We start from the raw sequence: 22,994 nt of genomic DNA, 5'->3' as shown, positions 1-22,994 counted from the left end.
TATGCCCCCTGTATTTTAAGGAAGAACAATTATCAAATCTGTTGACAAACTCATGTTGTTTGTAATTTGTTTGTGAGTGTTTTACTTTTTCATTTTGATTATTGCTATACATAGATATATATAGTCTTTAGATTTTAAAAGAAATACTTAAACAAAGTACCTATAACCTAAACACCTACTTACTGTAGGTGCGTATAGGTTTTAATTAAAATCCCTTTCATATTTCCCAAGCCTACTACAGAACTCAAAAACATACTTCTTGCATTGAAAAGAGTGGTACAATTTATGTAAGAACTCCCTTGGTTTCTTTTGATAAATCTTCCCGTAACCGCACAGTAAGACTACAGAGAATGCTGGGCACCAAAATGTTATTCAGGTCAAAAACAGAACACAATAAATCTCAACATAGAGCAACATTTTCTAATCAACAATTTGAATCTGACTATAAATCAAGAAACCTCTGTGTGTGTGTAAGTATGAGTGTGTGTCTCCCGCAAACGCAGTACAACAGCAGGGGCGGGGAGTGGTCTGGCTACTCCACATAGCATTCAGGGTTGGGAGGAAAACGTGCTCTGGTTCAATGACATTTCTTTAAACCAATCAGAATCATCATGGGTGGTGCTAAACTCTGCACAGAGCCACTGCAAAAGAGTTGTGCGAGAGAAAACTCAGATTGGACAGATAGTCCTGTCTCAATTTACCATGCAGAGATCTGAGGAACAGTCCACAATAGTCCTCATTAATCTACCAAATTTAAAATTCCAACACAAAGAAAGCAAAAGGAAATGGAAAATACATACATCCGGCTCCGCTAACATCAATGTATGTAAATGGGGGAATGAGAGGAAAATTGTAAAGCGCTTTGTCTGGCAAAGAAGGAAGGCGCTATATAATTGCAGTTCATTTACCATTTACCATTGGTTGAGTTGATTCTCGAGAATGCTTTGAATAGATATGCCACCCAACAACGCTGCAAGCGGGAACCAAGCGTTTTATAACTACATTTTGTGTCCCATGTTCGTGGAATTTACACAGTTAAGTTGTGAAAATAAGAATACTGGGAAACAAGCCATTGGCCCTTTCCGAACAGACCCGCACTGCAAACGAGCACCCCACTAGTTACAGCTAATTTTAACTACATTCACTCCATATTATTCCCTCAATGCACCAAAGGGTCCCCAGACCTCCCTGTGACCCACCCATGTATTATGTATAAGCATGAGCCCAGTGAATATGTCAAGAGATAAATGAATAATTACAGTTCATTTTTTTCATTTTTGGGATGATCTGGATGTTAGTGCATTCTTTATCCCGGCCGAGAGGGAAATAAACTGCTGAGACCAGCAGAGAGAGAGAGATGGAAAAAGAGAGCGAGGAAACAAGAGCAAGAGAGAGAGAGAGAGAGAGAGAGAGAGAGAGAGAGAGAGAGAGAGAGAGAGAGAGAGAGAGAGAGAGAGAGAGAAGGAGAGGCTAGTTGAATCCATCTCTTAGTTCCATCCCTCCCTGTGGGCATTTCCCTGCTGGCACACGATTTGTGGTGGAGGCTGCTGCATTTTAAAACCTCCACAATGCCATTGAACTGTGTGTGTGTTTGTGTGTGCGTGTGTGCGTGCGTGCGTGCGTGCAGTCTTGTTTAACTATATTTGTGGGGTCCAAAAACCAGGAGTTCAGTATACTTGTGGGGTCCCAACAGCTTTGTGGGGCCAAAATGATGGACCCAGAAGTTTAAAGGGCTGTTTGAGGGTTAAGACTTTTTTTTTAGGTTTTAATATTAGGATTAAAACTAGGTTATGGTTATGGTGAGGGTAAGGGTTATGGTTAGGCATTTAGCTGTGATGGTTGAGGTCAGGGTAAGGGCTAGGGAATGCATTATGTCATGACAGGTCCTCAAGGATAGTGCCACAACCCTGTGTGTGTGTGTGTGTGTGTGTGTGTGTGTGTGTGTGTGTGTGTGTGTGTGGTGGGTGTGTGTGTGTGTGTGTGTGTGTGTGTGTGTGTGTGTGTGTGTGTGTGTGAGTGTATACGTCTATATGCTAATGTGTTATGTATTATTCTGAATCCTTATGTCCACAAGCAAAAGACAAGCTTGGAAGTGTGCATCAATTCATGTGTTTACATGTGTGGCTGTATTTTTGCTAATGTGTGTTCCTCTATTTTTGCATGAGTGTTTATATGTCAATTTGTGTGTGTTTATGACTTACCATTCTCCACACCAGAAGCTTCACAGCCATCTTCATCATCGCAGTCATCTCCGCTTCCTCTCTCTGTCTGTGCACTCCCTCCCTCCTCCTCTTCTTCCACCTTTCCTCTGGTTTTGCTCACCCAGCCGAGGTCCACTAATACCTCCTAAATAAAACCCACATGCAATACAAATGTTCATAAACACTACAATACAAGTAGAGCAGGGCAATATGAAAGAAAATCTCTCTCTCTCTATGTATATATATATATATAGATCACTTTAGTGTAATGCAGCCTTTAAAACCAGGAAAAGACAACCCTTGTGTCATATCACAATATCCAAAATTTAAAACAATATCAAGTCTCATTGTTTGATGTTGATATATTGCCCAGCCCTACATACAAGTGGCTCTTTGGATGGCAATGTTGGTCTGACTTCTCATCTAGCACCATCATCAAGTCAAAATTGATACTTGTCCAACATTTTGATGTATGACTTAATACTTGCAAACTAAATGTACTGACATTTCCATCAGCCTCAGCTGAATTTTGTGTTAGTGTTAGTTGACAAATGTTAGCATGCTTAAAGGCATAGCTGAGACTGTAATTATACCTGTAAAACACCTACATGTCACTGTGAACTTGTTAGCATGCTGATGTATCAAAGCAATTAGCCTCCCAGAGCTGCTAGTGTGGTTGTAAACTCTGTATGTGTGCTTTACATGTTTGGCATTTAGCTGACCTGAGAATGAGATACAGTGAGTGCAAAGGAGAATAAGGTTCAACCCACGAATCCCAAACATTACAAACAGCTAATCGTGATGAAGTCAAAGGTCAGCAATGTCGTGTGAATTGATGTGAACTTTTTACAGACTAAAGGGTAATTGAGGACATGCTTTCTCTGCGTGAATCCATACTGCTCAGTTAAGTCACAGCGTGGGTACTGTGGCATGTTACATAATTGGGATGCCGGATTGAAACCTCACGTCTCCTAAAGCTCCGCTAATCAGGGATTAAAAAAAATATCAAAAACATCCATTTTGTGGACTTCTAAATTCAAATATAGGCATTGTGGATTAGTTTCAATCAATGGTTGTAGAATTTGATTAATTCATAAAGGACGCATACTTTTTGGCCAAGTCAGAAACTATGACACACCAAAATGGGAGTTATTAGGTTTTCACACATATACAGGAACATATTGGTTCACAGCATGATGAATGTGTATAGTAGGGAGTCAAGGTGGGTAATATATAAATTCCAGCTGAGTGCAGAGACAGAGATAAGGCAAACAGCCACTGGTTTTAATAAGGAAAAAGATATATTGTACTGACATCTCATTCTATTTTGTTCTAGATAACATTTTTATAAATGCAGCAGTGCCACCAAGATTGTAACATCTATCATATAATGATTTATGTTACCTTACAGTGGTGAAATTGTTCTGGAAAATCAAATACTCCAAAGGCTGAGAGTCAACTCTTATAGATTTTATAATTTCCAACTTTAGACCTTGTCATTAAAAGTAAGAGCAGGTATAACAACGGTGCCAATGCTTCTGAGTTGGTAGACAGCCAAATCCATTCTCCTTTCCAATATTTAAACATGGCTTTACTCTGCCTTGCAAATATAATCCCTTTAACGCAAGAACATATTGTACAGTATAAGCTATTGCTATACAGTATATTGTGGTGCACAATGTAATGCACACTGATCAGGCAAACAGTATACAATTCACTGTAGAGCAGTAGACCCACACATAATTATAATGCACTGCACATGTGATTGACTGCAACAAAGACAAGCACGGACATGTAGTATAATATATAATGTAAACAGGCAACATTTACAGTATGTGCTTAACAAACAGGGCTATAACCTACCTTTATTATGTGTGCAATGTTGCTTCATATTTGAATAAATGACCAAAAGCCCAAGATAAATCGTTAATTGGTATTTTTTAACAGTTCAAAAATAGCAATGATTAACATTGTCTACCTATGTTTTAGGTTGAGTTTCCCTGCTGGATAGATGCAGGTCGGACACATAAGGTGGAGCATCTAGCCTCCACTGTAATGTAGGTTTAGGGAAACCCTTGGAAACAAGGGGAAACCAAGATTATTATATGACAGCATGTCTGAAGGGACATGGAGACTCAGTGCAGTGATTCACCATCATGTCATCAGACAGGAAATTAGGACTGGGGGAGAAAACTAACATATTACAGCAATGTTTCCACCAAGACCATGCCATTTTGTTGATCTCTTCTTCTGTTCTCTCGCTTCTTGCCACTTGGGGCATTATTAGTGGGGTAATTAAGAGATACACATTGGTTCCAATAGCGCCTGCAATAAGCCATTTAGTTAATAGGGCTAACTTGCCCAATGTTCGACATAGGTAAAAAAGCTTCTGGGGGGAGTCTTTGGCTCGAGGTCATGGTGCAAAGGACCCTAGGGGGAAATTACTCTGAACCACCTCTTTAATGTCACTGGTCTTTGGCCATATGAAGGCATAAGCACCATATGCATACAAAAAGCTGAAATAAAAATCTGAAAGATAACTGCGCCATTAAATTCACTTCATTACAGAAATATAACCGTAGCTACAGTTTTCTTAATTGGCTTCCTGGAGTCTAGCTGTCACACTGACATTGGAGATATAAGAGTTATAAGAGTGTTATCTCTCTTTGTATGCCTAACAAGAAATTGAATAAGCATATTTCCTTAAATGTCAACTATTCCTTTAAACAATGCAGATATTAACTGCAGCTCTGATGAAACAGGAACGCTCTCCTGAACAAAGTTAAGCAGGCTAGCTGTATTTAAGCGACACTCTAGAAATGGTGAGACAGGTGCCCTTTTAATATGCAGGGGCAGCCCTCACAGGGTTGATTAAGCTCATCCTGGTTGGCTAAGCATGTACATACAAATTTTTATTGCACGGATAGGCCACTGGCTACACTAATATAATCCCATTAGAGGGCAAAGCCTGCGTAAAACACAACCCACTGATGCAAAAGTCTAATTAACACAACACAAAATTGGGACAATGAAAGATAAGAAGAGACTGAGGGAACAACAGACAGAAATGCAGCCCTCTTAAACACTGACATAATTAAAATTCCAAAGATGCTTCTTTGTCTTGTTTCATATTTTGTTCCTGCTCTAATCCTAGAAGTGCAAGTGTTTAAATGGTCCACATGACAGGCATGAAAAGTAAATAGAATAGTTATTATTAATTGGTGTGCATTAATGTGTGCACCTCACATTCAAAAGCACATGTACCTGAAAGAAGCACAGCCTCTGCCATTTCTAAAGTTGACTCTAAACTTGTTCGCCAAATGTTTCAAAAAGATGGAAAGGATGCACACAGTTTCTAACTGAAAATAGTTTGCAATGCAGATGAGCTGTGTTATATCTGACTTGTGGCCTGTTACCATTACCATCATTAATTCAGCGGGATGCTTTACAACATTGATCTCACTTTTCCTATCCTCATTGTGTGTGTGTGTGTGTGTGTGTGTGTGCGTGTGTGCGTGCGTGGGTGTTTTAGTGAATGTTAGAAGATTCAGAGAAGCTTTAATAGTCTTTAAATGAAAGAACAGGACATGTATGGGTTACATAGAATTAATGGGCCTGAGAAAGCAAATCTCATACATAAGTGATTGCATGGTGCGTGTGTAGTTTGTGTGTATGGCAGGGAAGGGATGCTGACTTAACATTTCTACAATGTAAATGCAGCATGATTAATGGATTCACCACCAAAATTAGACGGAGCACAGAAAGAGCCTCAACAGCAACAAAATTAAAATAAACCATAGCATGTGCCATCCCATGGTTTTTCCATTATGATTCCAAAACCACCAACACTTTTAAAAGAGTTTCTCAGATTCCTCTTGACAAACTACAATTTTCACTCTTGACCTTACAATAAAGCCCTCAGACAGTCAGCGTTGAAAGATCTTGCTGCAACACCAAAACATATTATGAGTATACCTGATTCCTTTCAAATTGATTTCTTGAACCAATAAGCATGTACTTTAAAGGATAAGTCTGTTGATATTCTGTAGTTTTGTTGGTTACACAAATCCTATTAACCAAAACCAATGATGAATTGATCTTTCTTCCTGTGTATCCAAAGCTTGACACAGCTTAGTCCACTGTGCCAAAGAGTGTGTTCCAAAAAAAAAAAAGAAAAAAAAAAAATGAAATACTGCTGCCATAAATCTTTGCTAGCACAGCAAATATTGTAGCTGAAAATAGTCCCCAACCATTTCTGTTTGACCTGTTGCCTTTTAAACAAAAAAAAGTATATATCCATGACCTGTAAGTACCACAGACTGGCTTGGAGTGTTGGCAAATATAAAGATAAAGATAAAAATAAAGATTTTTGATCTTATCAAGGAATTTGCAAACAATTACCAAAATACAGAATATTGCCAGCCATGTCCTTAAATGGCTATCGTTCCATACGTTTCATTGTCGAATTCTTTGCTTGTTTGCTGGGTCCTCCTCTCAGTATGTCTCTACTTGTCTGTCCTTGTCTGTCTATCAGCCTGTCTGACTGTCACAAAGGGGACCCAAAACAGCCACATGGTCCTCATAATTAATAATGAATCATCATTATGGATAACCTTGATGTTCCATTTTATGGAGTCATATTCCCATGATTTTATGAATCATTCGTGCAAATCATAACACCATATTACCATGCTGTTCAGAGTTTTGAAAAGGCTGCATAAATCCAGTTTAATTGTTGAATTAATGCATGTATTATTGCATGACATTATCTGCATCTGTTCAGAGCGCTGACATTAAAGTTTATTGGATTAAGCAGCAGTTCACACATGAGGTGATAATGAATGATTGAGACCCAGATGAGGATGAGAACACATCACAAACACACACACAAACACACACACAGGCAGCATGTGGCCCAATGGTTAGCGCTGTGACCTCACAGCAAGAAGGTTCTGGATTTGAATCTGGGCCTTTCTGTGTGGAGTTTTTATGTTCATCACACGAGAAACACCAAGAGGCTGAACCTAATACTGCACTACAACAATTCTGACCATTAGGGCGGTGATTACAGAAGATATTAATGCTTATGGAAAAAGTTATAACATCACCTTCAGATCCTCTTGTAAGATTACAACTTCATCAACACTTAAGTTCTCCAAAATACAGTTTTACAACAGAGGCCACTGCATAGTCTGTCCAGTGGGATACATTAATATCCCAGCCCAATGCAAAAATATGTCACAGCTTACGCTATTGTGGAATGGTTAAAGACAAAGAAAGAAATACACTGACTTTATTATCTCAATATATCAATTCCATATATGTATACGCTGGCATGCCTTCAACATTATAAGGTTTGTTAATGCTGATGCAAAGTTGACATTTTGGCCTGAGGATGACGCTGCAAGAAAGAAAGCTAATGTGTCTAAAATGGAATATGTCTCTGGGGGAGAATTTCATGACCGTCTGCCCAATAGATTGAGTGTAAGAGGACATTTTCCTGATAGTGGTGCTAGGAGAAAAGTCAGAGGGTCAAAAAAACACAATAGTTGTCATCCTGCGGTTAACTATCCAGACAGGATGTTATATACATAGATAAGGATATATTTAAAGACCATGAGTTCACCAGAATAACAAAACCATCATCATCATCTGGGGACCACAAATCTATATATTAATGTTATATCAAGATGACTTGCTCTGGATGGTGTTGATGAAAAATGGACCAACCAATCAATATTGCTATCTGTAGGCAATTAGTGTTTCAAAAAGCTAACTCCTGTGAACATAAACTTTGGAATGGCTTATCTCACTGAAAGCAAGTGAAACATTTACAAGGTTTGTCAAGAATGTAAAATTGTGAGAATGATGAGTGCCAACATTTACCTCACCTCTTTTTCTTATTCATGGGTGTGTGTGTGTACCTGTGTTAGCTGCTCCAGCCTCTGTTTCGCCCCCTTCAGCACAGGATCTGTATTACGGACGGTCATCTCTGGGTTCTCCTTCTGGGCTTTTAAACTGCTGCCAACCACAAGACCTGCATAACTACAGGAAGAAACAAGAAGAGATTGACATTAAGTACTTTCTGTCCCAGTACTGTGTGTGCGTGTGTGTGTGTTGCTCTGATGCCCCATTTTTCCCACAGTCCCAATACTATTGTGTTTAGTCAGGGTGTAGTGATTCACTTCATGTGCTGACACACACACACACACACACACACACACACACACACACACACACGCACACACACACACACGCGCACACACACACACACACACACACACACACACACACACACACACTAAAATAAGTTAACTCCTGGCAAATGAAACAGACTTTTATTCAAGCAGAGGAGTCATTTGAGACGTTCAGCTATGGTGACATGAGTTTATCTTCTGCCAGACTGATTTTAATCTTAATTACTTTGTTGAAGTCATGGAGATGTTATTAAGAACAGGTTATAAAATGATTCAATCAACTCCATAAAATGTCTCTTTTTTTTTTACAAATTAAAAATATCTGACTGCTAGTACTTCTTGTCTTTTACTGAGTACAATTTCAAAGGCAGTATTTGTTTATATACTTATACATATTTTTAGGTAGTATTTTTCAGTTAAGTGGTATACTTTGAGTTTAGTGATGGATTTGAATGGTTACTGGACTCCCAGCACCATTTCCAAAGTGTGTGTTATTTTGCTACCATGAGAGCAGAGGTTTTAACGTGTATATGGGAACGATACGGGTCTTTTAAGTTAAATGTAATTTGGCCTGCTACCAGCTATGAATAATGGTTGTCCACTGGTTTTTGGCTTCTTCTCACTGCTTCTTCTGGATGATTTTTCTGAATAGCATTTTTTTCTGCAGCTACATAACATACTGAACTAATTTAAATGACATATTGGGTAGAGTGGCTTGAATGTGGCAAATGAACATCATCACAGAGTTTGATTCTTGGTCATCTTGCACATTGATGTTTCTGTCTGTAGTGGGCTATAAGTGAGTATCACATCATTTTGTTAGTGTGGGGGGTTGCAGTGGGTGGATCAAAAGGAAGATGAAGTGAGAGAAAAGAAAATGAGTCATACGATTCCAAGTCTCCCCGTTCCAAACCAGCTCTGCTAGCTAATACAATCAGCAACCAACTCAGTAACCGCTGAGTCCACACCCTCGAAAACACACTCTGGCTATGGCAACAAAGGGAACGGGTTGTGGGAACCTGGGAGCAGACATTAAAAAAATATATACTTGACTAATGCCAAGATATGGTGTAGTAGTGAAGACCCCAGCATCTGGAGCCATGCTAACCCTGGAATCCGATCTCATCAGAAAGTTTAGTCAGATGCATGAAGTCTCTAATTAACTTTCACAAATAATTTTATTTTTATAGATTGCGTTTTCATACATACATTTTACTTAATAAAAGGATTAAATAATGGTTACAGTCTTATTTTAATCGAAGTGTTCATGTCTTGAGGTCCGACTCACAAAACAAGTCCAGCTTAGTCTTTTTGTCACATTGGCAATCCATGAGAGAGTGAATGAATGGGACTACAGATCCTCATGGGAAAATGAGGTCATTAGAGAGTCAAAAATAATAAGATGCAGTGGGGAAAAAGATATAGCACACAACTTCAACAGATATGGCGATAAATGAAAATAAATTAAACATTATACTGCTGACACGTTCAACATGTTAAGTTGCTGAGTGTGTATGGGAAAAACAGAATTACAACCAGTTTTGCTCTTATGTTTTATGATGAGATGCATTATACAGTTTCTGCTGGGCAATGCAGAGAAGAATACTGGAGAGAAACTGCATTGTAAATGATTTAACATAATGGCCAGAAGAAAAGAGCAATTGATTAAGGTCTGTTTGACTGTAATACTGTTTACATAAATTAGTGGGAGCTTTTTTTCAGTGTGCAAATACTACTCACATTTTTTAAAGATGGTTTAATGGTTGAAACTAAGGGCACATGTTTTGATTTAAATACAGTAGTTCAGAATCAGATATGCAATGCTAGACAGATCCATGCATGATCAGTCCGTATTGTGCTTTTATCTACAGTCTACATTCTTTAATTTACTTTGTGATGTAACCTATGGTGGGACAGTCCACATTGTTTCTTTACTCATGAGACTATAGTTAAATTATTAAGGGGACACCCATCAGCTATGGTGTAGGCTCAATGTGAAGCTTCAGCAGCTATGTGTGTATGGGTAAAACTATTCTATTCATAATCTGAAATGTTCAACATGCAATAGGCACCAATGAACCAACGACTGATGGAAATAATTATATATGAGCATAATCACCTTTTTATCTTTAATGTGTATAACTCATCCTGCAACAATAACTGTGCCAGTAGCCATTTATACATTTTCTTAAAATGCTCCAGAAGAAGTTATCCACACTGCACACAGAAAAGTTAGCAAGCCTTATGAATATGGAAGTCTGCGTTAATCCTAAATTAGCAGGCTAACCCACTAGTCTTATAACACCATTTTATAAGACCATATCTCATTGATCTCTTTTGTATTGCTGCTACATAAATGAAAGGTACATTCCAAACACAAATCACCATGGAAACTGCTTACATTGATTACAAAGATGTCCAATTAACAGCAAAAGATCATACGGTGCACCACTGCTAATCACTGCAAGACATAAATTCTTCTTTGACCGTTTCTTCAAATGAGAAAGTATGGTTGATAAGAACAGGACAGGCTACATGTACCAACATTCCCAAAAGAGAGTGATTGAGTATCCGTGACAACATAATATTGGACCACATGTAAACGCACCTGATGAAAGGATCTGCAAACCCCCTAACTAATTTATAAAATCCAAGGCAATAAAAGCAAGCAAAATATGAGAGGAAAGAGAAGGGAAAAAAGACAGAAAAAGAGAATGGTGAGGAGGGAGGATGAAAAAAAGAACAATTAGAAACCACACACTGTGCCCCAGGGGGAAATCCCAAGATTCCTTAGACTCCAGCAAAGATTTTAGAGATCAGTGTCAACACCACACGTGCAATGAATCTGCTACACACCCTGGCGACTGGCAACACCTCACAGATATTTTCTTTTAACGCATAAATGCTCAAAATGTGTGTCTTTATTGGTAACAATAAAGCCAAGAGTGACAGGTAATTGATTTGACATTTATTTATACAAGGTTTGATGAAACTTGCCTTTTTTTTTCCACACACGCGAACACCCTGTTTACAGTTACACTGACAAATAACAATAAATTATAAAATAACTCATAAATATAAACAGACACAAACAGAACTAAATAATTAACATAGTTATCATTATCATGTATATCTTTGAAGTTATTGAGGTGTTTAAAGTGTTTGGGTTTTGAAGTCATCACAGCAGTCATTCCTTTTAGAGCATTGCAGGATACATACAAGATGACAATTTTCCAACAAGAAATTTGTAGATAAGTAATCACCAAGGGTTAATATTTATCTCAGTAAAGGAAGACCAAACAAACTAATCATAATAAATTCTGTGATAGGTATTGTAATTACCTCAAGTAATGTCAAGTCAAACTGGAGTAAAGACTGTGTAAATCACAAGCAGCTGATGGTTGAAACATATAAAAAAAACTTGTTAAAAAGCAATGAGTTTAATATATCCAGTATATCTCTAGATATTGAGCACAGTATACATGTGTTTGTATTTGCATCAATTATCATTATGGATAATTAGCATCTTGCAGTTTATTAAAGGTCCCATGGCATGGCAATTTCACTTTATGAGTTTTTTTTTAACATTAATATGCGTTCCCCTAGCCTATGGTCCCCCAGAGGCTAGAAATGGCGATAGGTGTAAACCGAGCCGTGTGTATCCTGCTCTGCCTTTGAGAAAACGAAAGTTCAGATGGGCCAATCTTCCCCTTATGTCATCATAAGGGGAAAGGTTACCTCCCCTTTCTCTGCTTTATCCGCCCAGTAAATTTGGCCCACCCATTAGAAACAAGCCATGATGTCCCGCCCGCCTCTCCTCCTTAATATCAGACAGAGAAATTGCACATGCTAAGGAAAGCTCATTGTGGGACTGGCTCTAGTGGCTGTAATTCTGCACCAAGGCTGAATTTTGGAAAAGAGACTTCAGATATGGTATTAGAGGACCACTAACGTCTATATAAAAGCATCCAAAGAGCACCATGTCATAGGACCTTAAAAGAGAAGTTGTAATTTTTCTGTAGCTACTTGAACAGAATCAGCGACACAGTATATTAGTGAATCGTCTGGATAAAGATATTTGACTATAAGAATGCAAAAAATGTCATTACATGTACAGTATTCAGATTGGGCTGTCCCTACCCTCGCACATGGAATGAGTCTTAAATAGCTCTGCAACTAATTACAGCCATCCCTTCTGACTCCTAATGGGACAATCTTTGTAAAAAGTAAAGAATATCAACTGTATCAAATGTTTTTTTTATTAATATATATATATATATATATATATATATATATATATATATATATATATATATATAAGTATATATATATATATATTTATATATATATATATATATATATATATATATAAAATATACTTATACAGTATATATAATAAATAAATAACAAATATATGAATACATTTAATAAAATAATATAATATACAGGACAATAGTCCTATTGTCTAAATTATTTACAGCTAACTTTACATGTAATGTGGCGCTAGGATTGACTCTAAGATCAGAATGACATGGCGTGCTTCAAGAGGAATACATACAGTTATTAAATAGTAATTCCAGGATAAGTGGCAGGTAGGACAACAATATTTATTAGGGTCACTGTAATCTCCACTGCAAAGGCAGAGGGACCACATGAGCCAATGTCCATGACTATCTGAATATGCAACATGTAATGGAAAGATACATTATTAATGTTTTCCCCATTGGATGTCTAATATACAGCCTGACAGTAAAAAGCTGAAAGGGAAATTTGGCAGAGTTGGCTGTATACAACTATTTGTTATTTTCTGGGTGAGACATTCTTAAAACACTCTATCAGCAGCAACTAAACATCTGTTGAAAGCATTCTCACTTAATGCTTAACAGCCATCAGATTTACTGAGGCTGAGGTGAAGAGAGGTTGGCTTTATTTGTTTTAACTTGACTGCTCTCAGTATTATTCAGTTTAAAATGAGTAAGGTCAAGCACAACAAGGAAATCAGTGTCATTGATTGGACTTGCATACATCACATCTTTTCCCTCTTTTATCAGTTTGTAAAAATATATGACAAATAAACATGAGTATTATGTGCAAAGGTTACTGAAGCTACAAAAAACAATGCATTTTCAATTACCAATTGTAGCCTAATTACCATTTGGCAAACGAATAAATCTTCTTTGTCAGTTTCGGTGATAAATCACACCTCGTGGATTGTGCTTTGTATTCAAGTGAAGGGGAATATATCAACAGCATCTTCACCTCTAAAGCATTTGCTGAATGTATTTGAAATTGGCAGTGCTGTGAATAAGCTGTTGGCCAGATAACAGATCTGGATTCTCTGTCTCTTTGAGGAGATGAAACATTGCAGAAAGTGTGCTGTGTGTGACACATAGAGTGACATTTAATAAGATCTGGAGAACGACGGACATAAATCAACAGCACCATAATGACAAAACTGCTCCGCTGTTGCCCTCGGTTACTGCAGGGTGGTTAACGGTAACGTTTAAAGCAACTGTGGCATGCATGGAAACACAGCCACCCACCCACACATATACACACACACACACACAAACACACACACACACACACACACACACACACAGTGAAAATGAAATTACCTCTGGCATAGTAATCTAATCTGAGAGATTCTGAGAAAATAGAATCTGATCTGAAGAGGTGTAATATAAGAGTCACAATCTCAATTGTAAAATCAAGCTGCATTCCTGTGGAGTCATTTCATAGCTCTATTACACACACACACACACACACACACACACACACAACACACACACACACACACACACACACACACACACACACACACACACACACACACACACCTGAGGCTTATACATGTACCTCTTGTACAAGAGATGGAAGCGATATGCTGTGGGTTGGATAGATTTGGAAAAAATGCACTTAGTCTCACTTTCTATATTCTTCACATTACTCTTCACCCCCTCCAGACAATTCTTTCTCTGCCTTCTTTTGACAGTGTTTTTCTGATTCTGTAGCGCATCAATGGGTGATGTAAAACAAATTGTAAGGCTTTAAAAAACGCAAAATATCAAATCCAAATCAATCAATCAAAACATCGGGTGTGGCAGTACTTCAGAGGTGGAAGCAGTCTTAGTGGCTTGTTACTAAGGATGGTAATAACATGCTTCCCTCTTCTGGAACAAAACAGCTATTACAATTCTAACTGCTGACATAAAGAGTTCAGTTTAGTCAGTTTAAATTAGGGCTGCTCCATTATGGAACTCATAATCCCGATTATCTACCACAATTACTCTATCTCATAGCAGCATACTTAAACTATCTTGTTCAAAAGGCCAGTCAGTCAAGTAATAATATCACCCTCCCCTGTTTCATTTAAATCAGAAACATTCAAAGATGGAAAAAAGGCCGTTTGAAATTACCTAAAGATGGGGCAGCACTAAGAGAGAAAGGTTGGAAGATTCTTATTACAGCTGTGACTTGTATGATCTAAAATGTCCTTTATTATTATGTAGAAGAACACATATATTGAGTCTTTATCAGTTATTTTGAAAGCCAATTTGCATCTATTATGAAATAAAAAGCACAAAAAAATGGTGAATATGGTGATGTTTGGAAAATGTGTTTATTGTAAGAGTGTGGAATATATTTGTAGTGTGTTGTATATGGCCGAATACCTTTTGATTTTGCATCATGTGTATGGGATTATTTCTGTATTTTTATTACAAAATAAAAGCATTGTACCTGCCAAGTGGTGTAATTTTAATGGTTATTCTAATAACAGTTGTAACTGAATGTGTATCTCGTAATGACCCACTGTCACTTACGCTGTGCTCTACTCTCTAATCTGTGTAGGTGGATCTTGGTGGACTGGCCAGGCGGAATAGGACAAGTCTGCTGCCAGTTGTGTTCTGCCATTGCCTCAGTATATATACGGCCTAGGGCCTTTGGTTTGGGTTGGCAGCTGATAGAATTGTTTACTATTTGGTCTCCAAATTGTTCAAGTCATTCAAGGTTACTCACTGGTAGTTGTATTCTGAGACTTTGACTTAAAGTTGTTGAATATTGTAAATATTGTAAACTGATTGTATTTATTTTTTAGACATTTCTCCTGCTTGTTTTCAAATGAAATGTTAAGAGTTATTTTAGTTCTTTCACTTCTTCTTTCTTTTTTATCGTTTTGGCATAGGTACATTCTGATGATAAAAATTCTGGCAAGATGCTATTTTAAGATTAGGAATAAATGTTTCAACTACAGTATTCTATTGTGGTGAGGTTTGACTTTGGGACATGTGAAGAAATGACGCCTGCTTATGCTGGACCCTTCTTCGCCTAAACAGGGGTCTGACCATCTTCATCCTCATGCTAGCATGTATCTGTATAAGAGAGAAGAGAGCTAACTATCTGCTCTCCTCTCCTTTATAACACACTCTCAGACTTTCCCATCATTCTGTGTTTTGCCGCTGTTCTCTCTTTTTCTCACATAGCCACACTCTCACCAACACAGACATTTGTAAGTGAAGTGGGTCAGAGGGCGGAAGAGATGAACGGAGGTCTGAATAGAAGGATGGAGAGATGAATGGATGGCTGAATTAATGAATAAACGGGTGGATGGATAGATGCAAGAGAGAAGAAGATGTAAAGAGGTCAGAGAGGCACAGACTGGCTGAAGTCCAACACAGGCTGAGTGTAACGCCTCTTCTGTTTCTCTAAATAAAACCCTAAAACACAGTTCACAGATACACAGTCTGGGGATTTCTGAGTATTTTACATGCAGTCTTGTTTATGTTCAGAAACATCACCTCACTGACCTACAGATAAAAGGGACTTCATCAGATTTTTATTTATTTATCTATGAAACTATAACAATTGTAACAATACTGGGGGTGTGAGCATCTGCATAGCTTTAAGAAAAAATTGATATACATTAGTGTACATCACAAAATGTATTACTGTAATGAGTGCTATTTATATACAATTAAAAAGGAGGGGTCCCGCTCAATTTATCTTAAAATATCAGCAGAGGCAAAGAAATGGGAGAACCATTGAATATGAGGTTTACTGGCCTTCACTGAAGCACTGATGGTGACAAAGCAATAAAAAGTGTGTGTGTTTGTTTGTGTAGAATGTCCTTGCAAGACAACATGGCCTGTTTCATATGGTTGATAGACCATTAACAGAAAAACATCTCCATCACAGCAATGGAGTAACTGTGTGTGTGTGTGTGTGTGTGTGTGTGTGTGTGTGTGTGTGTGTGTGTTTGTACTTAATCTTTTAAATTAACTGCCCTAAATCTCCTGCAACTTCCAAAGTAAACATTTGAAGAGAAGAAAAAAACATACTTTATTAAATTAATTTAGACATTTAAATGTATATAATAGACATATCAGTAATGTTTTGCTCTTCAAAATATGTGTCATCTCATCCAGGTTAGAATTTGGGGGTAGTGGCCAGGTTGGCCCAGTGGAGAGCAGGCACACATATACTGAGACGTTTATGCCTTTAACGTAGAGGTCCAGGGTTCAACTCCAGCCTGTGATTATCTTGCATGTCTTCCCATTCTCTCTCCCCTTTCTCACCCAGCTGCTTATCAAATAAAGCTGGAAAACCTACAAAATGATCATAAAAGAAATGTTATTCCTCTTAGGATTGTGTGTGTATTGATATGGCACAGATTTTGTAATCAATAAATCATTCCCACATTAGATTTTGATTGACAAATACAAGAGCTTGCCAAGAGAAGTGTCTTCTGTGCATCTTACTGGGCTGCTTTAACAGCGCCCACATAGAGGAACTTGAAGATGGCACTGTTCACCCCGCTTGAGAGTTTCATGGAAGAAAATAAAGCGTGATGGTAAAACAACTGCTATCTTGTTATCTTCTTCAGAAAAGAGCAAAGGCAGAGGGACAACTAGCAACCACACCTCTCCGTGACAGAGGCACTCGCTTTATAGAAATGCGGTCTTACTCACCGGGAGATAGAAACTGCTGGTCATCTCAAACATTGGCTCATTTCAATCCATCCAATGTTTTATAGCAATATGTCCAGTCAATTGTCACTGAAATTGAAACATTTCCTTGTCTCTTTCTCCACTTTCTCCTTTCACCATTTGTCACCTCTGCACCCCTTTTCACCCTCCTCCTTTCTTCACTATGCCTTTCAACTCGTTTCCCGTCCATCCTTTCTATTCTAGGTGGGTGTATCAGAGCTTGGTGCCCCTGGGGGAGTTTGGTGGTGTTGCTTCAACGGTTAGCTGCTACCTTGCAACCCAGAAGCCACACACAAGCCATGGAGTTAGCTCTGTTAGCAGTCCGAAATCATGTGATATGCTAATACTGCACGCACAGCTGCACGGGCCCCGCGTTACAGCCACAGTAAGCAGAGGGGATGATGGCGAGATGTATCCAAGTTGGTTTGCTTTAACCTTATTAATTCAATTTTTCATTAAAATAAATTTAGATCCGATATCTATGCCAGTCTACTGAACAAAGATTTGATTACCAAAGTCTGTTTTGTCATAATCGGCCCAGATAAAACAATCTTGAAAAGGGATCAGTAACAGATTGTGAAATCATCTTTCTCATATGTCTCAATAATAAAGACATTTGAATTTTGGACCAGAGTGAGGAAGGCCGTGGGTTTTCTTTCTGCCTGGCAGTTGGAGTCCTCACAAAAGCCCTGTACCTAGATGGGCTAAAAACAGCCTCATTCTCAGAGAATCTGGGGTTCCCCTCAGTCTGTGTGTGTGCGAGTGTATGTTGAGTGTGAATACAGATCGATCCGTGCCAGACAAGACTGTGTTGGCGGGACAACCAATACCCAAAATGCAGCTTGGTTCTGAGTGATGAGAAAGTTTCTGTGGTTATCTCCGGACACAACAGCCACACAACACATTCATGCACGCACACACTGTTGAGAAGGAAATAGAGTAGCCATCCCTTGAGAGAACATTGTGGCGATTCAGTAGAGTAGATTCCTGAGAGGTAAACAAACATACACAAGCATAATCACCACTGCTAATTGTGGCTAATAGGAAATACCACTTAATTGGATATTTGATCAAGCTTCTTATTCACTAACCACATCACCAAAAGCTATAACCCCTAACCCTTTAACAGGTTCAGTGCACCATTTAAAGTTGGTAGATTGCAACATGGATTTAAAGCAGCAGTAATTTCAGCAACAAGTAGGTCCCTGTTGGAAAACTGATTATACCGGCCTCCTAATGCAGCCGGTTTTGGATTTTTGATAATTTGGTCAATTTAGTACCAAGTTTCAGTAACAGAGTGACAAATTGGCGTGAGGCTGATCTAATGTTATTATTTCACAATAACCAATAAACATAACTTTGAAAGGCAGACTGCACAGGACCCAGCATCCCTGCAACCTGTAGTAAGTTGTAAACATAACACCATATTCTGCAACTGACAAAAACTGATAACTAATAGTAATCAACGAGTGCCCTGGATTCTCAGTGCTCACTAAATGGTTCAATTACATAACACATTGATAGTGGTTAAATATCCAGTTCTACCTCTCCCTCCAAGTGGTTATCAAACCCCACTGAACCTTCTTCAAACATCGCAATACCAGGATCACCATATCTTGTATTTAAAATGGTAACAATAGGGTTCAAAGTCTCTTCGAAAGAACATATTGAGAATGATGGACGGTCACCTGATAAGATAGTGAGACAGTCACTTAGCATTCCACTAAGAAGCGCCCAAAACACTGCCCTGCAAACTCTCTCTTCCTCAGGTGAGATAGGTGTGTGTGGACCCCAGGCAGCTGGTCCCATGATGCCAAGTGCAATCCCACCACCTCGCAGTTTAAAACCTCTGAGAGCCCTTCTACATCAGTAACCTCAGGGAGGTTTAATGTGACATTGCCTCCCTCAGTGGGCCCGCCTGCTCACCAGACGTCTGCAGCCGCAATCCCGCAGGTGAGGCCTACATCTGATGAATTATATGAGATGAATTCTTGTCAGAGGTCAGAATATCTGGTGCAAGTTAGAATTTAGCCACAGAAGGGGAATAAATGCGGGAAGTGAGACAGAGTAGAGGTTTTCTTTATATTTGTCCTGAAGTCATAGAAGAAAATCAATTCCACAATCTCCTTTTGTGTTGTGTGTGTTTGTGTATCCCACCAGTCTTCCTACTTAAAGGCTCCAGAGGAGACAAGAGTCGCAGCCTGAAAAAATTGTCAAGGTAAATTCATCTTCATCAGTTGCACTTTGAATTGATCAACAGGAGTATCACAAAGAAAGAATTACACAGCATATTATCACATGTCATGACGCTCATGTTTTTTGCAATAGACTTTACTCCTAGATTCTGTCCATTCTTTACCTTAAAGAAAAGCCAGTGTCAAAATAAACCTTATCAGTTAACAGTTACATTTCCCCCTGGACTAACTCTGTATTTTATAATATTCAAAACATCATCACATAATGATTCTGTGCAATCATTAGGCCAGTAAAGTGCAAAGCAATTAATTCTCTGTATCTTTAGTGGCTTTGAGTAATATCTAATGTGAGTAATATAATCTCTCTTTTTATGTGTCCTTCATCCTCAACGATTTAGCCAATACCTAAGGCTGAGTATAAATAAACACTGAGATCAGCCAAGTTATTAGAAGAACCCTCATAAATCATTACACAATTTTACTACATTTCATAAATCTTACCTCTACGCTAACATTGATTCTTAAAAAAAATTCTTATGAATACTATTAACATATTTATTTCCATTACTTATAATTTAATAATTGTACTGCAGTTTTATAGCAAGTCTATCATTGTACTTCTCAGTTGCTTTCAGTAACTACCAAGTCTATCAGAAGGGATTTAAAAAAGAATTGGACGACAAGTCTAAATTGAAACAATAAAAGATATGGACATTGGTCCAAGCTTTCAACTGTGCACATTCTCTTTCTTGGGGTTGAGGCTTATCCAGCTGACAGGGGTTTTTCTCCGAGCCAGAGATGCTATGGAAAGTGGAGGAGGTTGAGCAGCACACATGCTGGAGTGGCCAAGAATCGTAGAAAGGTGTGTGTTGTGTGTGTGTGTGTGGTGTGTGTGTGTGTGTGGTGTGTGTGGTGTGTGTGTGTGTGGTGTGTGTGTGTGTGTGTGTGTGGTGGGGTGTGTGGTGTGTGTGTGTGTGTGGTGTGTGTGTGTGTGTGTTGTGTGCACTTTGTAATTCTACTCCATTGCATTTCAGAGAGAAATATTGCCACTACATTAATCGACACCTTTAATTACTAGTTACTTTACAAATGAAGATGTTTGCACATAAAACACATGTAGCTTATAAAGTATGATGTGTGTTATGAATAAACGACCCACATTACTGTATATAGCCTACAAGTACGATTAAATGCTAAATTGAACATTAGTCGATTGACAGAATTGTTTGAGGTTTTTCAGCATTGAATACCTTACTTTTAAGACTTTAAGTACATTTTTCTGATGAACATACTTTTACTTAAGTAACATTTCATGTAGGACTTTGGTTGTAACAGAGTATGTTTACAGTGTGGTATTAGTACTTTTACCTAAGTAAAGGATCTGATTACTTCTCCACATGGGTAGGACCTACCAATCAAATAGAGCAGTTGCTCTGACACCATATGTGGAACTGCATGCCTACTCAAGTGAGGCACGTACTGTGGATGAGTTATGCTCATTACATTTGTAATTCTATGGACAAGTAGTGAACATGCAACTCCATTGGAGAGAATGTTATATTTTGTTGTTTCATTTTAGATCCAGTATGTTGGAATACAAAGCTCAGGAGACCATGTAAAATCCCATGTGGTGTTTGGGTTAAGTTAATTTGTCCGTCATGACCAGAGGTGTAGTGGTAAAAAAGAGGTGGGTAAACTATATTCTGCGACTAGTGGGACCACGACGCGATCACCGATAAGGGGGGCCACGGTCTACCGGTGCACCCTGAGACATTGCTATAGTCATTTATCACGGGTTGTTCCTCATAGGACACACATCAGTATTCAGTTCAGACATTAATCAAAGTTTTGTTAAAAAGATCACAGAAGGAATTATATGGTTGAAATCTATAAAGTTACTAAATGAAAACAGAGACAACAAAAATATGTGCAAAATATTCACATATAACAAGCTGGAATCAAAGAACTTTAATTTGTCTTACAAAAATTACTCAAACCAACAATTGATTAACAAATAGTTGGTGAATACAGTTTTTTCCAATTGCAACACAATAAAATGAATGATAGAACAATATTTAAACTGACACACAGAGCAAAACTCTTCAAGTCCCCAAAAGTTACACATATTTAATGCTTCACACACATTTTGCAAGACACAACAACTGACATAAAGTCACAGTGTTACCATTTTCAAACCCTCATCATTAACTACATGTAGGTAGTATGACATGACCGACGAATCTTTGACTTTAGTCTGCGCTTCGCTGATGTTTGAGCCCTCAACTTTGACTTCCAGGCAGCGCTGCAACCGGACTTAAAGGCACCTAACCATTGCCCAATCCTAGTACTTACAGGTAGCGCTGCCTGGAAGGCAACGCTGGGGGCCCATACCCCAAACACCGCAAGAGATTAGTAACACTGACAGTAATGCAGCGCAATATGATGGACTTCGTCTTAGGTTAACAACCTATGAAACTAATAATGAACAATATGAAACTAAAAGACATAAGCTTAATTTAGAATGGCTTTGGGACAATAGGCTATTCAGAGGTGGGTAAACGCACTTTGGAGGTGGGTAAAACGCCATTTCGAATTTGAGAGGTGCATAAACGGCGTTACGTGCGTAGCCTCCACTACATCACGGTCATGACTAAAGTGTGCTACAGTATTTAGCATTGCTATCTGTACTGCCCCCAGCCCAGAGCTCAGTGTGACAATTTGGTGTTAAGTAACAACCCATTGAGTGTGTGAGACAGATGTTAAGTGTCACTTGGACGTTACATCTACTGAGCTGCACTTTACGGTGTAAATTATGGTGTTGTTACTTTAGATAAGCTTGATATAAAGTGAAATATCATCAGTTGTTGTTGAGAAGCTAAATTTACATTGGTGGATTGTGTTTTCTACATGTATCTGAAACAGAACTTATTGAGTATGAAATCCCAGTAAGAGTTCTTTACTCAGGTAGTGATCCATGACTGCGTTTCATTTTTAGTCAAAATAATTTTTAAATTTAAAAAACGGGGACAAAAGTGCTACATTTAAGAGTGGTGTGTGTGTGTGTGTGTGTGTGTGTGTGTGTGTGTGGTGTGTGTGTGTGTGTGGTGGTTGGGGAGGAGGGGGTGACAGGGTTGTGAAGGTTAGAGAGTTTTGTTCCAGACTCTTTTATGGTGATACATGGCAGCTAAAATGGTAACAAGATAAATGGCCACACATGCACGCAGCACCAACGCACACACCTTCACAGACGTCACACAAACGCACTCCAACGCACACATTCATTCACACGTTTCAACTAGAGCATACCAACGTGCACCCTGCAATACACACAGAATATAAGCATTCTGACATCTCGATGCACACAGCGCTGTCTCAACACACACACACACACCACACACACACACACACACCACC

At 38.5% G+C, this 22,994-nt stretch overlaps 1 protein-coding gene and 1 long non-coding RNA gene across 3 annotated transcripts in view; one reads left to right on the top strand and one right to left on the bottom strand.

The window, feature by feature from the left end:
• LOC116695485 (uncharacterized) overlaps positions 1–13,176 on the top strand; it is a 21,567-nt gene extending 8,391 nt beyond the window's left edge. Inside the window, exon 3 of the long non-coding RNA XR_004333468.1 lies at positions 13,163–13,176. This is a non-coding gene — a long non-coding RNA (uncharacterized LOC116695485). The remainder of the gene's footprint in view (positions 1–13,162) is intronic.
• Positions 1–22,994, bottom strand: part of LOC116695483 (glypican-5) — a 72,955-nt gene that overhangs the window by 18,186 nt on the left and 31,775 nt on the right. For both annotated transcript variants that reach the window (XM_032525763.1, XM_032525764.1), the window contains exons 8-9: positions 8,126–8,246; positions 2,202–2,346 (exon numbers count right to left, since the gene is read on the bottom strand). In XM_032525763.1, coding sequence (XP_032381654.1) covers positions 2,202–2,346; positions 8,126–8,246 — 266 coding nt within the window. The remainder of the gene's footprint in view (positions 1–2,201; positions 2,347–8,125; positions 8,247–22,994) is intronic.

The sequence above is a fragment of the Etheostoma spectabile genome, chromosome 9 (assembly GCF_008692095.1).
Source record: "Etheostoma spectabile isolate EspeVRDwgs_2016 chromosome 9, UIUC_Espe_1.0, whole genome shotgun sequence".
In the NCBI taxonomy this organism is placed as follows: Eukaryota; Metazoa; Chordata; class Actinopteri; order Perciformes; family Percidae; genus Etheostoma; species Etheostoma spectabile.
This window is presented reverse-complemented; position numbering and strand designations above follow the sequence as displayed.